This window comes from Rhinoraja longicauda, chromosome 44 (assembly GCF_053455715.1).
Source record: "Rhinoraja longicauda isolate Sanriku21f chromosome 44, sRhiLon1.1, whole genome shotgun sequence".
NCBI classification, from domain to species: Eukaryota; Metazoa; Chordata; class Chondrichthyes; order Rajiformes; family Arhynchobatidae; genus Rhinoraja; species Rhinoraja longicauda.
The window spans coordinates 5,441,850-5,461,471 of record NC_135996.1 but is presented as its reverse complement, the minus strand read 5'-3'; the positions used below and the strand labels follow the sequence as shown (position 1 = coordinate 5,461,471).

At 49.5% G+C, this 19,622-nt stretch overlaps 2 protein-coding genes across 3 annotated transcripts in view; both read right to left on the bottom strand.

Annotated features, from left to right (window-relative positions):
* The window catches only part of LOC144612275 (Golgi phosphoprotein 3-like A), a 38,720-nt gene extending 38,103 nt beyond the window's left edge, over window positions 1-617 (bottom strand). For both annotated transcript variants that reach the window (XR_013549650.1, XM_078431841.1), the window contains exon 1: window positions 174-617. Coding sequence is in view for 1 of the 2 variants with exons in the window: in XM_078431841.1 (XP_078287967.1) it covers window positions 174-368 (195 nt within the window). In the remaining variant the exon portion in view is untranslated. The remainder of the gene's footprint in view (window positions 1-173) is intronic.
* A 5,339-nt stretch (window positions 618-5,956) lies between these two features.
* The window catches only part of hormad1 (HORMA domain containing 1), a 29,897-nt gene continuing 16,231 nt past the window's right edge, over window positions 5,957-19,622 (bottom strand). The window contains exons 9-14 of the mRNA XM_078431840.1: window positions 17,153-17,397; window positions 14,238-14,316; window positions 13,032-13,105; window positions 10,350-10,433; window positions 8,702-8,794; window positions 5,957-6,153 (exon numbers count right to left, since the gene is read on the bottom strand). Of these exons, the coding sequence (XP_078287966.1) occupies window positions 6,052-6,153; window positions 8,702-8,794; window positions 10,350-10,433; window positions 13,032-13,105; window positions 14,238-14,316; window positions 17,153-17,397 (677 nt within the window). The 3' untranslated portion in view covers window positions 5,957-6,051. The remainder of the gene's footprint in view (window positions 6,154-8,701; window positions 8,795-10,349; window positions 10,434-13,031; window positions 13,106-14,237; window positions 14,317-17,152; window positions 17,398-19,622) is intronic.

Here is a 19,622-nt window from a genome sequence, read left to right as displayed (position 1 = left end):
CACTGCCCCAGTGCCCCCCCCCCCAGTGCCCCCCCTCACTGCCCCAGTGCCCCCCCCCTCACTGCCCCAGTGCCCCCCCCCCCCCCCCCCAGTGCCCCCCCTCACTGCCCCAGTGCCCCCCCCTCACTGCCCCAGTGCCCCCCCCCCCCCCCCCAGTGCGCGCGCGGCCTGACCTCTCGGTCCTTGATGCCGAGCAGCAGCACCTCCTCCATCAGCGTCAGTCGCAGCTCCTTACAGTCTCCGGCCTCCTCCTCCTCCTCGCCGTCCCGCCGCTGCCCGTCCTCGTCGTCCGCCTCGTCTCGGCATCGCTCCCCGTCGCGGCCCGAGGCCGTCTCTGCCCGCCGGGGCCTGTGGGTCAGGGTGTTCATGGCCTGAGGAGGGGGGGCGCGAACCTCCGTCGCCACCGCCACCGCCCGCCGCCCGCCGCCGCTCAACCAAACCCCAGCTCCGGGCCCGGCAGCGCAACGTAACTTGCTGCCGCCCGCCCGCCCGCCGCCGCTCAACCAAACCCCAGCTCCGGGCACGGCAGCGCAACGCAACTTGCTGCCGCCCGCCGGTCAACCAAACCCAGCGCAACGTAACTTGCTGCCGCTCAACCAAACCCAGCGCAACGTAACTTGCTGCCGCTCAACCAACCCCAGCTCCGGGCCCGGCAGCGCAGCGCAACGCAACTTGCTGCCGCCTGCCGGTCAACCAAACCCAGCGCAACGTAACTTGCTGCCGCTCAACCAACCCCAACTCCGGGCCCGGCAGCGCAACGTAACCTGCTGCCGCCCACCGGTCAACCAAACTCAGCGCAACAACCTGCTGCCGCTCAACCAAACCCAGCGCAACCTAACCTGCTGGCGCCCACCTGTCAACCAAACCCAGCGCAACCCAACTTGCTGCCGTCCACCGGTCAACCAAACCATGCGCAACCTAACCTGCTGCCGCCCACTCGTCAACCAAACCCCGCCTCCAACGGCCGCTTAACCCAACTTGCTGCCGCCCACCAGTCAACCAAACCCAGCGCAACCCAACCTGCTGCCGCCCACTCGTCAACCAAACTCCGCCTCCTACGATACTCCTTCTACCAATCACCGCCCGCCTTCCCCACCATCGACCATTTGCATCGTTTCGCTAAATCCCGCCCCCGGGTGATCGATGATTCGCCGGCGTCTGTTGACGGACATCCCCCGCGATCAATCAGAGGCCGTGCATGACGTCAAAGTTGTTTTGAGCGACGGGTGGCTTAACCAACCGGCGTTGGAGGCAGCGTCACTAAGCTGACCCCAATCACCGGCTGAGGTGGGCGGGACCCGGCGGCGGACACGTCAGCAACAAGGAGCAAAGGCGGCCGCCGCCGGGTCCTAGTGCCGAACCGTCATCATTGGGCAACAAGATGGGATATAATGTGCAGTAAGGAACTGCAGATGCTAGTTTACACCGAAGATAAGACACAAAATGCTGGAGGAACACAGCAGGTCAGGCAGCATCTCTGGAGGAAAAGGATCGAGACCCTCCTTCAGACTGAGTCTGGGGAGAGGGATATTCCAGATATGAAGAGGCACAGACAAATCAGAGCCCAGGAAAGGCAGAGCCCACAATGGTCTATTGTTGGCTGTGGAAGAGACAATAACGAATGGAATATATGGATGCAAACAGTGGAACTAGCAAGGCATCCCGGAAGGGGGAAGGATGGAGAGAGAGGGGATGCGAGGGTTACTTGAAGTTAGAGAAGTCGATGTTCATACCGCTGGGGTGTGAGCTACCCAAGCGAAATATGAGCTGCTGTTCCTCCAATTTGCGCTCGGCCTCATACTGACATTGGGGGAGGCCCAGGACAGAAAGCTCAGTGTGGAAATGGGAAGGAAAGTTGAAATGTTTGGCAAGCAGGAGATCGTGTGGGCTCAGGCGGACTGAGCGGAGGTGTTCAGCGAAACAATCGCCCAGTCTCAGCAATATATAGACCATACCACGAGTAACACATACAGTAGGTGAGGTTGGAGGAGGTGCAAGTGAGCCTCTGCCTCACCTGAAAGAACTGTCAGGGTCCTTGGAGAGGGAGGAGGTATAGGGACAGACTAGCCGATCGTCTCAGCAACAATCAAGCTGAACATCGTACACAGAATATAGGGAATAACGTTTAGTGCAAGATAAAGTCCGATGAAAGATAGTTCAAAGATCTCCAATGAGGTATAGGGAAGGTCAGGCCCACTCTTTAGTTGGTGATAGCATGGTTCAGTTGCCTAATAACAGCTGGGAAGAAACTGTCCCTGAATCTGGAGGTGTGTTGGGTGTGAGAGGAAACCAGAACACCTGGAGAAAACCAGGAATGAGTAGGTTAATATATGATGAGCGTTTGTCGGCACTGGGCCTGTACTCGCTGGAGTTTCGAAGATTGAGGGGTGGGGGGAACGGGGGACCTCATTGAAACATACAGAATAGTGAAAGGCTTGGATAGAGTGGATGTGTAGAGGATGTTTCCACTAGTGGGAGAGTCTAGGACTAGAGGTCACAGCCTCAGAATTAAAGGATGTCATTTTAGAAAGATGAGGAGGAATTTCTTTAGTCAGAGGGTGGTGAGTCTGTGGAATTCTTTGCCACAGAAGGCTGTGGAGGCCAAGTCAGTGGATATATTTAAGGCAGAGATAGATTCTTGATTATCATATCATATCATATATCTACAGCCGGAAACAGGCCTTTTCGGCCCTCCAAGTCCGTGCCGCCCAGTGATCCCCATACATTAACACTATCCTACACCCACTAGGGACAATTTTTACATTTACCCAGCCAATTAACCTACATACCTGTACGTCTTTGGAGTGTGGGAGGAAACCGAAGATCTCGGAGAAAACCCACGCAGGTCACGGGGAGAACGTACAAACTCCTTACAGTGCAGCACCCGTAGTCAGGATCGAACCTGTGCTCCAGCGCTGCATTCGCTGTAAAGCAGCAACTCTACCGCTGCGCTACCGTGTCGCCGATTAGTACCGGTGCCAGAGGTTATTGGGGAGAAGGCAGGAGAATGGGGGGGAGAGATAGATCAGCCATGATTGAATGGCGGAGTAGACTTGATGGGCCGAATGGCCTGATTCTGCTCCTATCAATTATGATCTTATGACTTACGATCTAAAACCCACACGGTCACGGGAAGAACTTACAAACTCTGTACAGACAGCATGAACCCGGGTCTCTGTCGCTGTAACAAGTCAGTAACTCCACCGCTGAGCCACTGTGCTGCCTGAGGCAGGTTTTATAACATTTAATGGTCACTAGACCAACTGGACCCGCTGATCCCCTGCATTGATGCAGCACCCTCCCCTCCATCCCCCTCATCCCCGCCCTCCACCTCCCTCCCTGAGATGAGGAAAAACTTTTTCAGTCAGAGAGTTGTGAATCTGTGGAATTCTCTGCCTCAGAAGGCAGTGGAGGCCAATTCTCTGAATGCATTCAAGAGAGAGATGGCTAGAGCTCTTAAGGATAGCGGAGTCAGGGGGTATGGGGAGAAGGCAGGAACGGGGTACTGATTGAGAATGATCAGCTATGATCACATTGAATGGCGGTGCTGGCTCGAAGGGCCAAATGGCCTCCTCCTGCACCTATTGTTTATTGTTCCTCCCTTGGAGATAGATTTAAATTGTAAAATGTGAATAATTTTAAAAGTTTAACACCGACTTCAATGAAACTTCTTCCATTAGCACCAAAGGAACGACAGTGAATAAGGTGGGCCTAAAATTGTCACGCTATCGTGTACTGCTTTGGCTGTAGTTGAGGAACAAACAAACAGTTTTAGTATATAGATTTGGAATGGGTACAGGCATAATAAAGGTCTAAAGGGCTATGGGCCAAACGCAGGCAAGTGGGACTAGTGTAGATGGGGCATCTCGGTCAGTATGGATAAATTGGACCAATGGGCCTGTTTCCTTGCTGTGTGACTCTACATATTTTGCAGCTCCTAGTCAGATAGCACTGCTCAGAAGCATCCTGAGAGGTTACATATCTATGTGAATGGGGATATAGGTTCAACACCGATTTTCTGACATCTGGTGTTCTGGACACCCTTGTAATCTAGACCAGTGCTTGAGAAGGAATGTGTGATGTTTCGGGTCAAGACCCTTCTTCAGGCAGTGGGTTGGACTGAAGGGTCTGTATTTTTGTTTTTGACAAGCATTTGCAATCTTTTCTCCCTTTAACCAGAGAAAGAGACCGACATTTAAGAGGAACAATGACTTTTAGTTAAAATATAATCCAAGTAATACAGTGTGGAGGGGAAAAAACAGTCGTTGCCTCGATCCATTGCGAACAGAACCCATACCATCTCTTGGGCGTCTGTACGATGAATTATGTTGAAGGCACTGTAGACCCTTGCAGACATTTTAAGAGCAGATAAGGGAACAAAATGAACAATCGGTCAGACTTTGCCTGGTCCTGTTGGGATGGAACAGCAAGAAACAGAAGTAGTAGTAGTTTACAACCCATCTCCACAGCCCACACCAGCATTTGGCATCGATCCTGCCCACAATTATTGCCCTGGTTCACTTGCGGTGAAGGTTCAAGTAACAACCCCTGTGTCAGAAGGGACTGCAGATGCTGGCTGGTTTACGCCGAAGATATTGACACAAAATGGCGGAGTGACTCAGTGGGACGGACAGCCTCTCTGGAAAGAAGGAATGGGTGACGTTTCGGGGTCGAGGCCCTTCTTTACCCCTGCCAGGTCAGTGCAAGGAACACAACTGTGGTTGTGTCGAAGTGAGTGAGCTGTGTGACGGAAGGAACTGCAGATGCTGGTTCAAACTGAAGATGAGGCACAAAATGGCGGAGTGACTCAGTGGGTCAGGCAGCATCTCTGGAGAAAGGGAATTGGTGACGATTCGGGATATTTCAGAACTGCAGTCTCGACCCCAAAACGTCACCTATCCCTTTTTCTCCAGAGATGCTGCCTGACCCGCTGAGTTACTCCAGCCTTTTGTGTGTCTATCTGAGTGAATTTTGTCTCTCCAGGACAACATCCCACCTTCAGGGACACTCAGCGGATCAGGCAGCATCTATGGGAAGGGACTAGAGTCGACCTGAAACATTTGCTTTGCATCTCTTCCCGCAGGTGTAGCCTGACCCCACTGAGCGTTTCCAGCGCTTCCAGTTTTAGCTGCAGCTCGCCGGCAAAATTATGTATAAAATCATGAGAGGAATAGATCGGGTAGAGGCACAGAATCCCTTGACCGGAGCAGGGGAATCGAGGACCAGAGGACATAGGTGAAGGGGAAAAGATTAAATAGGAATCTGAGAGGTAACTTTTTCACACAGAGGGAGGTGGGTGCAAGGAACAAGCTGCCGGAGTTGAGGCTGGGACTATCAGAATGTTTAAGAAACAGTTAGGCAGGTACATGGATAGGACAAGTTTGGAGGGATATGGACCAAACACAGGGAGATGAGATTAGTGTAGATAGGTCATGTTGGACGGTGTGGGCAAGTTGGGTTGAGGGGCCTGTTTCCACATTGTATCACACTATGACTCTCTATTTAGATTTCGCGATACAGCGCAGACACAGGCCCTTCGGCCCACCAAGTCCGTGCCGACCAGTGATCCCCGTAAACTAGTTCTATCCTGCAAACACTAGGGACAATTTACAGAAACCAATTAACCTACAAACCTGCACGAGAACCTTCTTCGGACCCGAAACGTCACCCGTTATTCATTCCTTCTCTCCAAAGATGCTGCCTGTCCCGATGAGTTACTCCAGCATTTTGAGTCTATCCAAGGTTCTGTACGGAGGTGGAAGGTGAGGTGCGTATTACAGCGGTGGAACAGGCTCAAGGGCTTTGTGCAAGCTTAACCCTGACGAGGGAGGGGAGATGAAACACAGGTCGAGGGGGGGGGGGGGGGGGGGAGGGGAAGGGGTCATTCTTCGTGCGACGGTCAGTCGAGGAAGTTAGTATCCCTGCTTTCCCTCCCTTCCCCAAACATCACGGCAGCATCGAGGAAGAGGAAAAGCCCGACGAATGTTTCGTGCCATCGAAAAGAGACAACGTTGCCCAAGCAGACAAATAGGTCACGAGGGCCGATGGATGCTAACTTGTCAGCTCACGAAACCTCTCCTTCGGCTCGCTGAATTTCTTCCTTTTCCTCGTCGAGACTTCGTCCTGGCTGCAAGGGACTTCAAACTGATATACCTGGTGAGAGAGGCACGGACAATGAGGAAGGGTGGCGCAGCGGGTAGAGCTGCTGCCTCACAGCGCCAGGTTCGATCCTGACCACGGGTGCTCGCTGTATGGAGTTTGTATGTTTTCCCCGTGATTTGACAGCAGTAAAGTGGTATGATTATTGATTTCCCTAACTTCAGGTAGCCCCGGCATTCCCTCTCTCTCTGTCTCTCTCTCGAAGGTAGACACAAAATGCTGGAGTAACTCAGCGGGTCAGGCAGCATCTCTGGAGAGAAGGAATGGGTGACGTTTCAGGCCGAGACCCTTCTTCAGACTGGTTAGGGATAAGGGAAACGAGAGATATAGGCTTGTGCAACTTGGGAGGGGGAGGGATAGAGAAGGGTCTCGACCCGAAATGTCACCCATTCCTTCTCTCCAGAGATGCTGCCTGATCCGCTGAATTACTCCAGCATTTTGTGTCTACCTTCGATTTAAACCAGCACCTGCAGTTTTTTCCCCACACATTCCCTTTCTCTATCCCTCCCCCTCCCAAGTTGCACTAGCCTGTTCCCTTCATCATCACCACTTTTTTGCATGTCTTTCATTCATCGTTCTTTATCTCTCTACACCATCTCCTATACCTCTCGTTTCCCTTATCCCTAACCAGTCTGAAGAAGGGTCTCGACCCGAAACGTCACCCATTCCTTCTCTCCAGAGATGCTGCCTGACCTGCTGAGTTACTCCGGCTTTTTGCGTCTACCTTCAGTGGTAGAGTTGCTGCCTTACAACGTCAAGAGACCCGGGTCCTCTCCACTCTATCCAGGCCTTTCACGAGTTTCAACGAGGTTCCCCCCCTCATCCTTCTAAACTCCAGTGAGTGCAGACAGCCCCAGTGCCGCCAAACGCTCATCATACGTTAACCCACTCATCCCTGCGATCATCCTCATAAAGAAACATAGAAAATAGGTGCAGGAGTAGGTCATTCGGCCCATCGAGCCGGCACCGCCATTCAATATGATCATGGCTGATCATCCAAAATTAGTAACCCCAACATGATTCCCCAATCATCCTCCAACATTTCCGTCACCTCCAACGGGACCCCACTACTGGCCACATCTTCCCATCCCCTCCCCTTTCTGCGTTCCGCAGAGACCGTTCCCTCCGTAACTCCCTGGTCCACTCGTCCCTTCCCACCCAAACCACCCCATCCCCGGGCACTTTCCCCTGCAAGCGCAGGAGATGCAACACCTGTCCCTTTACCTCCCCCCCTCGACTCCATCTAAGGACCCAAACAGTCTTTCCAGGTGAGACAGAGGTTCACCTGCACCTCCTCCAATCTCATCTATTGCATCCGCTGCTCTAGATGTCAACTTATTTACATCGGCGAAACCAAATGCAGGCAGCTTGCAGCCCAGCGGTATGAACATTGACTTCTCCAACTTTAGATAGTTCCTCTATCCCTCTCTTCCCCTCCCCCTTCCCAGATCTCCCTCTATCTTCCTGTCTCCACCTATATCCTTCCTTTGTCCCGCCCACCTGACATCAGTCCGAAGAAGGGTCTCGACCCAAAACGTCACCCATTCCTTCTCTACTGAGATGCTGCCTGATAGTATTTTGTGAAATAAATACCTTTGATTTGTACCAGCATCTGCAGTTATTTTCTTACACAACCCCATTCCTCATATCCCTTGATTCCGTTAGCCCAAAGAGCTAAATCTAACTCTCTTTTGAAAACATCCAGTGAATTGGCCTCCACTGCCTTCTGTGGCAGAGAATTCTACTCTATTTGTTTGTTTTCGAGTTATTTGCATTGGGGTAAATGGTTTACTAGAAAAAAAAACTCACATCCCAGGGCAACTGGCCAAAAGGGCATTACGGTGGCGCAGCGGGTAGAGCTGCTGCCTCACAGTGCCAGAGACCTGGGTTCGTTCCTGACTATTGGTGCTGTCAGTACGGAGTTTGCACGTTCTCCCCGTCACCTGCGTGGGTTTTCTCCGGGCGCTCTGGTTTCCTCCCCGGTGGGCCGAAGGGCCTGTTTCCGCGCTGTATCGTTAAACTAAACTAAATCATATATCATCCCGAGTTTGTGTAGGATAGTGTTAGTGTGCAGGGATGGCTGGTCGGCGCGGACTCAGTGGGTTGAAGGGCCAGTTTCCGCGCTGTATCTCTAAACAAAACTAAGCAATATGTTGGAGTTATTTGCAGTTGTTTGGGTGGTGATGATTTGCACTTATTTGAGTGGTGATTCAGTTGATGAACTTTTGTCGGCACTGGGCCTGTACTCACTGGAGTTTAGAAGGATGGGGGGACGGGACCTCTTTGAAACTAGTGAAAGGCCTGGATAGAGTGGACGTGGAGAGGACCGGGGTCTCTGACGTTGTAAGGCAGCAACTCTACAACTGAAGATAGACACAAAAAGCTGGAGTAACTCAGCGGGACAGGCAGCATCTCTGGAGAGAAAGAACGGGTGACGTTTGGGGGTGCCTGGTTTACTAGAAAAAAAACTCAAACTCCAGGGTAACTGGACTCTTCTCCAACAGGACCTCAAAGGTATAATAATGGCTGATTTTGAACTCACTGGTTTAGATTGTTGCACTTCAGTTGTCCTCTTCCCCACCGCCTTTTTCTTTGAGTTCTCCTCTTGTCCGTTGTTTAACGGCTCCACGGTTTCCTTGAAATGTTTTGAGGAATAGAAAATTACGAGAGGCATGGATAGATAAGGGAAGGGTAAAGCGGTCAGAATCTGTGTCCCCGGGTGGAAACGTCAAAGACTAGGCGACACAACTTTAGCGTGAGAAGAGCAAGGTTTAAAGGAAGATAGACACAAAATGCTGGAGTAACTCAGCGGGACAGGCAGCATCTCTGGAGAGAAGGAATGGGTGACGTTTCGGGTCGAGACCCTTCAGCATTTTGTGTCTATCTTTGTTGTAAACCAGTACCTACAGTTCTGAAGAAGGGTCTCGACCCGAAACGTCATCCATTCCTTCTCTCCTAGATGCTGCCTGACCTGCTAAGTTACTCCAGCATTTTGTGATACCTTCGACCAGTATTTACAGTTCCTTCCTCTACAAGGTTTAAAGGAGACCGGGAACTGGAGAGGAGGTAAAACATAGCAAATAGGTGCAGGAGGCCATTCGGCCCTTCAAGCCGGCACCGCCACTCGTTGTGATCAATGCTGATCATCCATAATCAGTAACCCGTGCATGCCTTCTCCCCATATTCCTTGATTCCGTTAGCCCACAGAGCTCTATCTAACTCTCTTTTAAATCCATCCAGTGAATTGGCCTCCACTGCCCTCTGTGGCAGAGAATTCCACAAATTCACAACACTCTGGGTGGAAAAGTTTTTTCTCACCTCAGTTTTAAATGGCCCCTGGTTCTGGACTCCCACAACATTGGGAACATTTTTCCTGCATCTAGCTTGTCCAGTCCTTTTATAAATTTTGTACATTTCTTTCAGATTTTATAGATTTCTTTCAGATTCAACAAAACCTTTCACCGCACATTTGTACACGCGACAATTGTCCTCACCTTCTCGAGTGTAGTATGATTTGAATGCAGTTTTTCCACTGTATTCCCAGAACAGATGAAGTTTTAGAGATGCAGCATGGAAACAGGCCCTTCGGCCCTAAACTCCCCCTTTCCCATTCCCAAATTGACCTTTCTGTTCTGACAGTGGAGGAGGCCCAACGCAAATTGGAGGAACAGCACCTCACATTTAGCTTGGGCAGATTTTAAGCCAGTGGAATGAACATTGACTTCACGTAAACCTTGCATTCCCCCTCTCTCCGTCCCTCCCCCCACCCTAGTTCTCCACCTGGTTTCACTGCCCTCCTGATTAATTTCACTATTTGTATGCCTCATTGTCACCTTTCGCCATATCCAACAACGAACCATTGTGCATGTCCTTGATCACCGTCTGATTTGGTTAGTCTGATGAAGGGTCTCGACCCGAAACGTCACCTATTCCTTCCCTCCAGAGATGCTGCCTGCCCCGCTGAATTACTCCAGCTTTTTTTGTGTCTGTCTTCTGCCGGATTGGATCTGTTCTTTTCACGCCTCGCATGTTCTCTGTACCATTCCATATCTGCTTCCCTCTCCCCTGACTCTCAGTCCGAAGAAGGGTCTCGACCGGAAACGTCACTCCAGAGACGCTGCCTGTCCCGCTAAGTTACTCCAGTGTTTTGTGCCTGTCTAAAGTGCAACGATGCGTAGATGGCTACTCACACAGGTTCTGTCAAAAAGCTTTCCGCTCCTGGTCCTTCTGCCGGTCAACCCCATCTCTGAGGTCTTGTCAACAAGGTTCCCCACCTGTCAGCGGGAAGAACGAATCACACTTTTAGTTCATGTCTCGCCCACTTGGCACAGCGGGTAGAGTTGCTGCCTCGCAGCGCCAGAGACCCGGGTTTGATCCTGACTTCGGTGCTGTCTGTGTGGAGTTTGCAAGTTCTACCCGTGACCCACGTGGGTTTTCTCCTGATACTCCAATTTCCTCCCACATTCCAAAGGCGTGCAGGTTTGTAGGTTAATTAGATTTATCGTGTTAGAGATAGAGCGAAGCAGGCCCTTCAGCTCTCAGACCAACGATCCCCCCTTACACTAGTCTACCCTGCACACTCGGGATAATTTACAGGACGACTGTGGATAGGGTGAGCAGTTTTAAATACCTGGGAGTCCACATCACAGAGGATCTGACATGGGCAACGCACATTGCCGCACTGGTGGGCAAGGCAAAGCAGCGCCTTTACCACCTTAGACAGCTGAGGAAATTCAGAGTGTCTCTGAGGATCCTTCATTGCTTCTACTCTGGGGCTATAGAGAGCATCCTGCCCGGCAACATTACAGTCTGGTTTGGGAACAGCTCTACCCAGGACATTCGGCAGAACGCACCATGGGAACTACACTCGCCTCCCTGCAGGACCTATACATCAGGAGGTGCAGATCCAGAGCAAGCAAGATTATGAGGTACCCCTGCCACCCCAGCAACAGACTGTTCCAGCTGCTACGGTCAGGCAAACGCCTCCGCTGTCACGCTGTGAAAACGGAGAGGATGAGACGGAGTTTCTTCCCACAGGCCATCAGGACTGTTAACTTTTATAACTCCAGGGACTAAATTTTGTCTTCTCTGTATTAACTTTTATTTATATGCTGTAACTGCAATTCTTTTTTGTGCACAATCCGCAGGCATTGCCACTTTCATTTCACTGCACGTCGTGTATGTGCATGTGACAAATAAACTTGACTTGACCTATTAACCTACAACCCTGCAGTGTCTGAAGGGTCTCGACCCGAAACATCACCAATCCATATTCTCCAGAGAAGCAGCCTGACCCGCGGAGTTACTCCAGCATTTTGCGTCTTTCCAAGTATGTCCAACATCTCCTTCGACCAGGGTTCCCCTTCCTAAGGAATTGGCACCATCTCTTAGATATTTCACGCACTGTCAAAAAGGCCCAACAGAGGATGTACTTCCTGCGGCAACTGAGGAAACACAATCTGCCACAGGCAATGATGGTCCAATTCTATACTGCGATCATTGAGTCCGTCCTCACCTTCTCCATCACGGTCTGGTTTGGCTCAGCCACCAAGCACGACATCCGGAGGCTGCAACGCATCGTTCGACCAGCTGAGAAGGTACTTCCCCCTCATTGTCGAACTGTACACTGCAAGGGCCAGGAAGCGAGCAGGCAAGATCATCTCTGACCCCTCTCACCCCGGCCACAAACCCTTTGAAGCACTTCCCGCTGGAAGGCGACTCCGGACTGTCAAAGCAGCCACAGCCAGACATAAAAACAGCTTTTTTTACCGCGAGCAGTAGCTGCTCTACTCAGCTACCAAAAGTCTGTAGCCACCTTTTGCTGTGGTATTTTATTTCTTTCACATGTTTAAATTATAATGTTTTATTCTTAATGTTTTATGTTTTATTCTTAATTGTTTACTGCATGTTCGTGTTGTTACTAGCGAGCGGAGCACCAAGGCAGTATAAGAAAATAACTGCAGATGCTGGTACAAATCGAAGGTATTTATTCACAAAATGCTGGAGTAACTCAGCGGGTCAGGCAGCATCTCAGGAGAGAAGGAATGGGTGACGTTTCGGGTCGAGACCCTTCTTCAGTCCACTGAAGGCCTCCACAGCCATCTATAGTAATGAACAGCACAGATTCACCACCCTTAGACTCAAGAAATTCAATAGACAATAGGTGCAGGAGGAGGCCATTCGGCCCTTCGAGCCAGCACCGCCATTCAATGTGATAATGGCTGATCATTCTCAATCAGTACCCCGTTCCTGCCTTCTCCCCATACCCCCTGACTCCGCTATCCTTAAGAGCTCTATCTAGCTCTCTCTTGAATGCATTCAGAGAATTGGCCTCCGCTGCCTTCTGAAGCAGAGAATTCCACAGATTCACAACTCTCTGTGAAAACGTTGTTCCTCATCTCAGTTCTAAATGGCCTACCCCTTATTCTTAAACTGTGGCCCCTTGTTCTGGACTCCCCCAACATTGGGAACATGTTTCCTGCCTCTAACGTGTCCAACCCCTTAATAATCTTATACGTTTCGATAAGATGTCCTCATCTTATCTCCTCATCTTAAATTCCTCCTCATCTCCTTCCTAAAGATACGTCGTTTTATTATGAGGCTGTGCCCTCCGGTCCTAGACTCTCCCACTAGTGGAAACATCCTCTCCACGTCCACTCTATCCAGGCCGCTCACTATTCGGTAGGTTTCAATGAGGTCCACCCCCCCCCCCCCCCCCCTCATCCTTCTAAACTCCAGTGCCAACAAACGCTCATCGTACGTTAACCCACTCATTCCTGGGATCGTTCACGGAACAATACCAGCTCCTGCAGCTCCTGCAAGTAAAGATGGATTCGTAGACTTGGCTCTGGAGTCAGAGAGTCTACACTCACCTGTGCCAGGGGAATGTTGTTCTTTGGATTTGCCTTCTTTTCCACCTTTCCCGCCTCCGGTGGGATTCTTGTTTCTGTCGGCAAAATGATTAACACGGATTTCTAACAAAAACGTCACGAAATTCTGGAGTAACTCAGCGGGCTGGGTGGAACAGAAGGCCAATGCCCACTAATAAAAATGGCGGCTACCTTAATAGCCCCAACTTCCTTAGAAGGCTTCTTAGAACTTCCATAGAACTCTCACCAACTTCTACAGATGCGCCGCAGAAGGCATTTTATCGGGATGCATCACAGCTTGGTTTGGGAACAGCCCCATCCAAGAGGGCGAGAAATTGCAGTGAATTGTGGACGCAGCCCAGACCATCGCATAAACCAACCTGTGTAGGGAAAAAAACTGCAGATGCTGGCTTAAATCGACGGTAGGCACAAAATGCAGGAGTAACTCAGCGGGTCGGGCAGCATCTCGGGAGAGAAGGAATGGGTAACGTTTCAGGTCTTCTGAGTTACTCCAGCATTTTGTGTCTACCTTCGCACAAACCAACTTCCCTTCCATTGATTCCATCAACACTTCAAGCTGCCTCATTAAGGCTACCAGCGTAATCAAAGACCAGTCTCACCCCGGTCACTCCCTCTTCTCCCCTCTCCCATCAGTAAGAGTGATGGAAGTGTGAAACACAAACCTGCAGATTTAGGAACAGTTTCTTCACGGCTGTTATCAGGCAACTGATCCGCCCTCTCACCAACTAGAGAGCGGTCTTGAGCTACCATCTACCTCATTGGAGACCCTCAGACTATCTTTAATCAGACTTTATCTTGCTCTAAATGTTATTTCCTTTATCTTGTATCTGTACGGCATGAATGGCTTGATTGGAATCATGTACAGTCTGTTTAGTGACTGGTGAGGATGCAACAAGAGCTTTTCGCTGTACCTCGGTACACAATAGACAATAGGTGCAGGAGGAGGCCATTCGGCCCTTCGAGCCAGCACCGCCATTCAATGTGATCATGGCTGATCATTCTCAATCAGTACCCCGTTCCTGCCTTCTCCCCATACCTCCTGACTCCGCTATCCTCAAGAGCTCTATCTAGCTCTCTCTTGAATGCATTCAGAGAATTGGCCTCCACTGCCTTCTGAGGCAGTGAATTCCACACGTGACAATAAAATAAAAATAAACGAAAGCCCTACTACATGGCAATTTAACGTACCTCCATCTTGTTCATCATCGTTGCCATTTTCGAGTGCGAGTGTTTGAGATGCAGCTGGGCTTTCTGCTGGTAAAGTATCCTTTGTGGAAAAAATATGAAACATAAGAGACAGGAGTGAGGCGTGTAGGAAGAAACTACAGATGCTGGTTTAAACCGTATACAAAAAATTCTGGAGTAACTCAGCAGGTCAGGCAGCATCTCTGGAGAGAAGGAATGGGCGACCTTTCAGGTCTCAACCCTTCAACGGCGGCACAGTGGCGCAGCGGTAGAGTTGCTGCCTTACAGCGAATGCAGCGCCGGAGACTCAGGTTCGATCCTGACTACGGGCGCCGTCTGTACGGAGTTTGTACGTTCTCCCCGTGATCTGCGCGGGTTTTCTTCGAGATCTTCGGATTCCTGCCACACTCCAAAGTCGTGCGGGTTTGTAGGTTAATTGACTGGGTAAATGTAAAAATTGTCCCTAGTGTGTGTAGGATAGTGTTAATGTGTGGGGATCGCTGGGCGGAGCGGACTCGGTGGGCCGAAGGGACTGTTTCCGCGCTGTATCTCTAAATCTAAAAAAAACTAAATTCTTCAGACTGATGGGTCTTGACCCGAAACGTCAACCATTCCTTCATTTTTTAGTTTAGTTTCCACAGATTTACAACTCTCTGAATGAAAAAAAATTTCCTCATCTCCGTTCTAAATGGCCTGCCCCTTATTCTTAAACTGTGGCCCCCGGTACTGAACTCCCCCAACATTGGGAACATGTTTCTTGCCTCTAACGTGTCCTTAATAATCTTATATGTTTCGATAAGATCTCCTCTCATCCTTCTAAATTCCAGTGTATACCAGCCTAGTCGCTCCAGTCTTTCAACATATGACAGTCCTGCCAGTCCGGGAATTAACCTAGTAAACCTACGCTGCACACCCTCAATGTTGCAGCAACCTATTAAAAATTTCCCCTCTTCACTTCACCTTCAAACTACAGGTGCTCCTCAACTTAACGTGGGGTTACGTTTCCGATAAACCCATCGTAAACCGAAAATATTGTGCGTCGAAATGCGTTTAATTCAACTGATCAAGTGGCCGGAAGCGAGCTGTGGGTCGCTGCCGTTGCCCGGCGTTTGCACTGATGTAAGCTCGAAATATCATAAGTCGAAGCATCGTAACTGCCTAAGAAGGCAGTGGAGGCCAATTCTCTGAATGCATTCAAGAGAGAGCTTGATAGAGCTCTTAAGGATAGCGGAGTCAGGGGGTATGGGGAGAAGGCAGGAACGGGGTACTGATTGAGAATGATCTGAAATTTATCTGAAATTTGTTTTAGATGCAACCAGGATGCGGGTACTTTTTTACATTCTACATGGGCATGTCCGAAGGTAACTCCTTTTTGGAAAGACCTAAAAAAAAATTTGGGACAATAGTTGAATAAGACCATACCATTGGATTCAAGGTTGATTTTATTGGATATATTAAAGGAATATTACCAAGGTTAATTTTAGATAAATATCAGGAAAGATTTTTCAAAATAGCAGTAGCAAAAAAATGTGTAGCGGTCACTTGGAAAGATCACAATGAAATAAGAATTGAAAGCGTAGTTGTATCCCATTAGAAAAAGCTACTTATAATCTGAGAAATAGATATGATTTCTTTTTGAAAGTTTGCAACCCATTCATTTTAAAATTAGGATTAAGAAATGGAAATATATAAATTCAAGATTGTTTTGATACCCTTAATAGAAACATACCCTTAATAGAAACATAGAAAATAGGTGCAGGAGTAGGCCATTCGGCCCTTCGAGCCTGTACGCACCGCCATTCAATATGATCATGGCTGATCATCCAACTCAGTATCCCGTACCTGCCTTCTCTCCATACCCCCTGATCCCTTTAGCCACAAGGGCCACATCTAACTCCATCTTAAATATAGCCAATGAACTGGCCTCAACTACCTTCTGTGGCAGAGAATTCCACAGATTCACCACTCTCTGTGTGAAAAAAAACTTTCGCATCTCGGTCCTAAAAGACTTCCCCCTTATCCTTAAACTGTGACCCCTTGTTCTGGACTTCCCCAACATCGGGAACAATCTTCCTGCATCCAGCCTGTCCAACCCCTTAAGAAATTAATAAGAAATAAGCCGGAAGTATTTCCTTCTTGACTCCAGGTTTCTTTCATTCTTTCTTTCTTTCTTTCTTCTTCCTCTCTTGCCTTCTTTTTCTAATTGGGGGTGGTGGGGAGGGGGGTTGGCGGTGGGGAGATAATACAGAACAATACATGTACAATTGATTTAATAATGTAGGTATCCTTGGGTACTATGAGTTGTAATATATACGTGCTTTGTTAAAATTTTAAAATGTGAATGATCAGCCATGATCACGGTGAATGGCGGTGCTGGCTCGAAGGACCGAATGGCCTCCTCCTGCACCTATTGTCTATTGTCTACAACCAGAACCAGAATTAGAACCAGTGTTGGGGGAGTCCAGAACAAGGGGCCACAGTTTAAGAATAAGGAGTAGGCCATTTAGAACGGAGATGAGGAAAAACGTTTTCAGTCAGAGAGTTGTGAATCTGTGGAATTCTCTGCCTCAGAAGGCAGTGGAGGCCAAGTCTCTGAATGCATTCACGAGAGAGCTAGATAGAGCTCTTAAGGATAGCGGAGTCAGGGGGTATGGGGAGAAGGCAGGAACGGGGTACTGATTGAGAATGATCAGCCATGATCATATTGAATGGTGGTGCTGGCTCGAAGGGCCGAATGGCCTCCTCCTGCACCTATTGTCGATTGTAAGTCGGGGAGTATCTGTATGTCTTCTGGTTCTCAGGGGACATCTCTGGAGAAACAGGACGGGCGACGTTTCGGGTCGGCACCCATCATTGTCCTCCTAAGAGAGGCTGTACGAACCCGCTGTGTTACTCGGTGTGTATCTTCGGTGCCTTACGTTTATCTCGACCTGCTCGGTCTGTTCCACGCCGGCTCGCTGGCCGGACGGGATGCGGCGGCACTCCTGTTCCAGGCTCCGGTCCGCCTGTTCCATGCGCTCGCTGTCGGTCGTCACCTTCAGCTTCAGCATGTGGAAGGGCGTGGCCACCTCCCCCACCCGCAGGAAGACAGGATCGCCCTCGAAGATCATGCTCTCCGATGTGCCCTCTCGGAAGCCCGGCGGCTGGTAGTCCGGAGGGGTCACTGCACGCAAAGAACACAACGGACATTTGGCCGACCGCACCGACATGCGGAGGAAATACACAACAGCCTGAAGATGGGTCTACAAGATCACCCCCGACGCTCCAAGAAATAAAGTCCCAGCCAGCCCAACCTCTCTCTCTGTAATGGCAGTTTATAGACAATAGGTGCAGGAGGAGGCCATTCGGCCCTTTGAGCCAGCACCGCCATTCAATGTGATCATGGCTGATCATACCCCGTTCCTGCCTTCTCCCCATACCCCCTGACTCCGCTATCCTTAAGATCTCTATCCAACTCTCTCTTGAACGCATTCAGAGAATTGGCCTCCACTGCCTTCTGAGGCAGAGAATTCCACAGATTCACAACTCTCTGACTGAAAAAGGTTTTCCTCGTCTCAGTTCTAAATGGCCTACCCCTTATTCTTAAACTGTGGCCCCTTGTTCTGGACTCCCCCAACATTGGGAACATGTTTCCTGCCTCTAACGTGTCCAACCCCTTAATAATCTTATACGTTTCGATAAGATCCCCTCTCATCCTTCTAAATTCCAGTGTATACAAGCCTAGTCGCTCCAGTCTTTCAACATATGACAGTCCCGCCATTCCGGGAATTAACCTAGTAAACCTACGCTGCACGCCCTCAATAGTAAGAATATCCTTCCTCAAATTTGGAGACCAAAACTGCACACGGTACTCCAGGTGCGGTCTCACTAGGGCCCTGTACAACTGCGATAGCCATTACTACTCAGGGATGAAATGTAGGTATAGCTTACGCACACGTCGCACCCTGATATGACAAAAACGAATCTTCCAAACTTCTTTTCTTCTTTATTAAAATAGCACAAATCAAAAAGTAATTCATCACTTTACGTACTTATCAACTATTTCTTCTTCTAACAATATCTCAGAATTCTTGCAGTTATTACCGTATAGTTATTACAAATGTAGCTGGTGCGAGCGCGTGTGGTAAAGAACTGTCTGCTCACCATCCTCCGACTCTAAACTGACCCACAACCTCTGTCCACACGCGAGTCTCCTCCCATCTAGACACTCCCCATTACTCATTAAGTCACACCCACAAGCAGGCAAAAAGGACATAAACTAGAAACATTAAAACATAGCCATAACACAATGATAATAACTGAATTAAGCATAAAAGGCTCCTACACTCTCTATAGCTCAGGCTATTTAAGGGCGACACAGTTGCGCAGCGGTAGAGTTGCTGCCCTACAGTGAATGCAGAGCCAGAGACCCGGGTTCCATCCTGACCACGGGTGCAGTCTGTACGGAGTTTGCACGTTCTCCCCGTGACCTGCCTGGGTTTTCTCCGAGATCTTCGGTTTCCTCCCACGATCCAAAGACGTACAGGTTTGTAGGTTAATTTGCTTGGTAAATATAAAAAATTGTCCCAGGTGTGTGTAAGACAGCGTTAATGTGCGGGGATCGCTGGTCGGCGCAGACCCGGTGGGCCGAAAGGGCCTGTTTCCACGCTGTATCTCTAAAACTCTCGAGTCCTGACAACATCCTCGTATATCATCTCTGAATTTTTTTCATCTTGACGACATCTTTCCATTAACATAGACTCGTACAGTGTGAAAACAGGCCCTTCGGCGCAACTTGCCCACACCGGCCAACATGTCCCATCTACACTAGTCCCACTGGCTCGCTTTTGGTCGATATCCCTATAAAACCTGTCCTCTCCATGTGCCTGTCTAACTGTTTCTTAAACGTTGCGACAGTCCCAGCCTCAACAACCTCCTCTGGCACCTCTTTCCATACACCCACCATGCTGTGTGTGAAAAAGTTACCCCTCGGATTCCTATTAAATCTTACCCCTTCCAACTTAACCTATGTCCTCTGGTCCTCGATTCCCCTGCTCCGGGTAAGAAACTCTATGCATCAACCCATTTAAAACTGAGGTGAGAAAAAACGTTTTCACCCAGAGTTGTGAATTTATACAATTCTCTGCCACAGAAGGCAGTGGAGGCCAAATCACTGGATGAATTTAAAAGAGAGTTAGATAGAGCTCCAGGGGCTAGTGGAATCAAGGCATATGGGGAGAAGGCAGGCACGGGGTACTGATTGTGGATGATCAGCCATGATCACAACGAATGGCGGTGCTGGTTCGAAGGGCCAATTGGCCTCCTCCTGCACCAATTTTCTATGTTTCTATCCATATCTATTCCTCTCATGATCTTATACATTTCTATAAGATCACCTGCCCTCATATT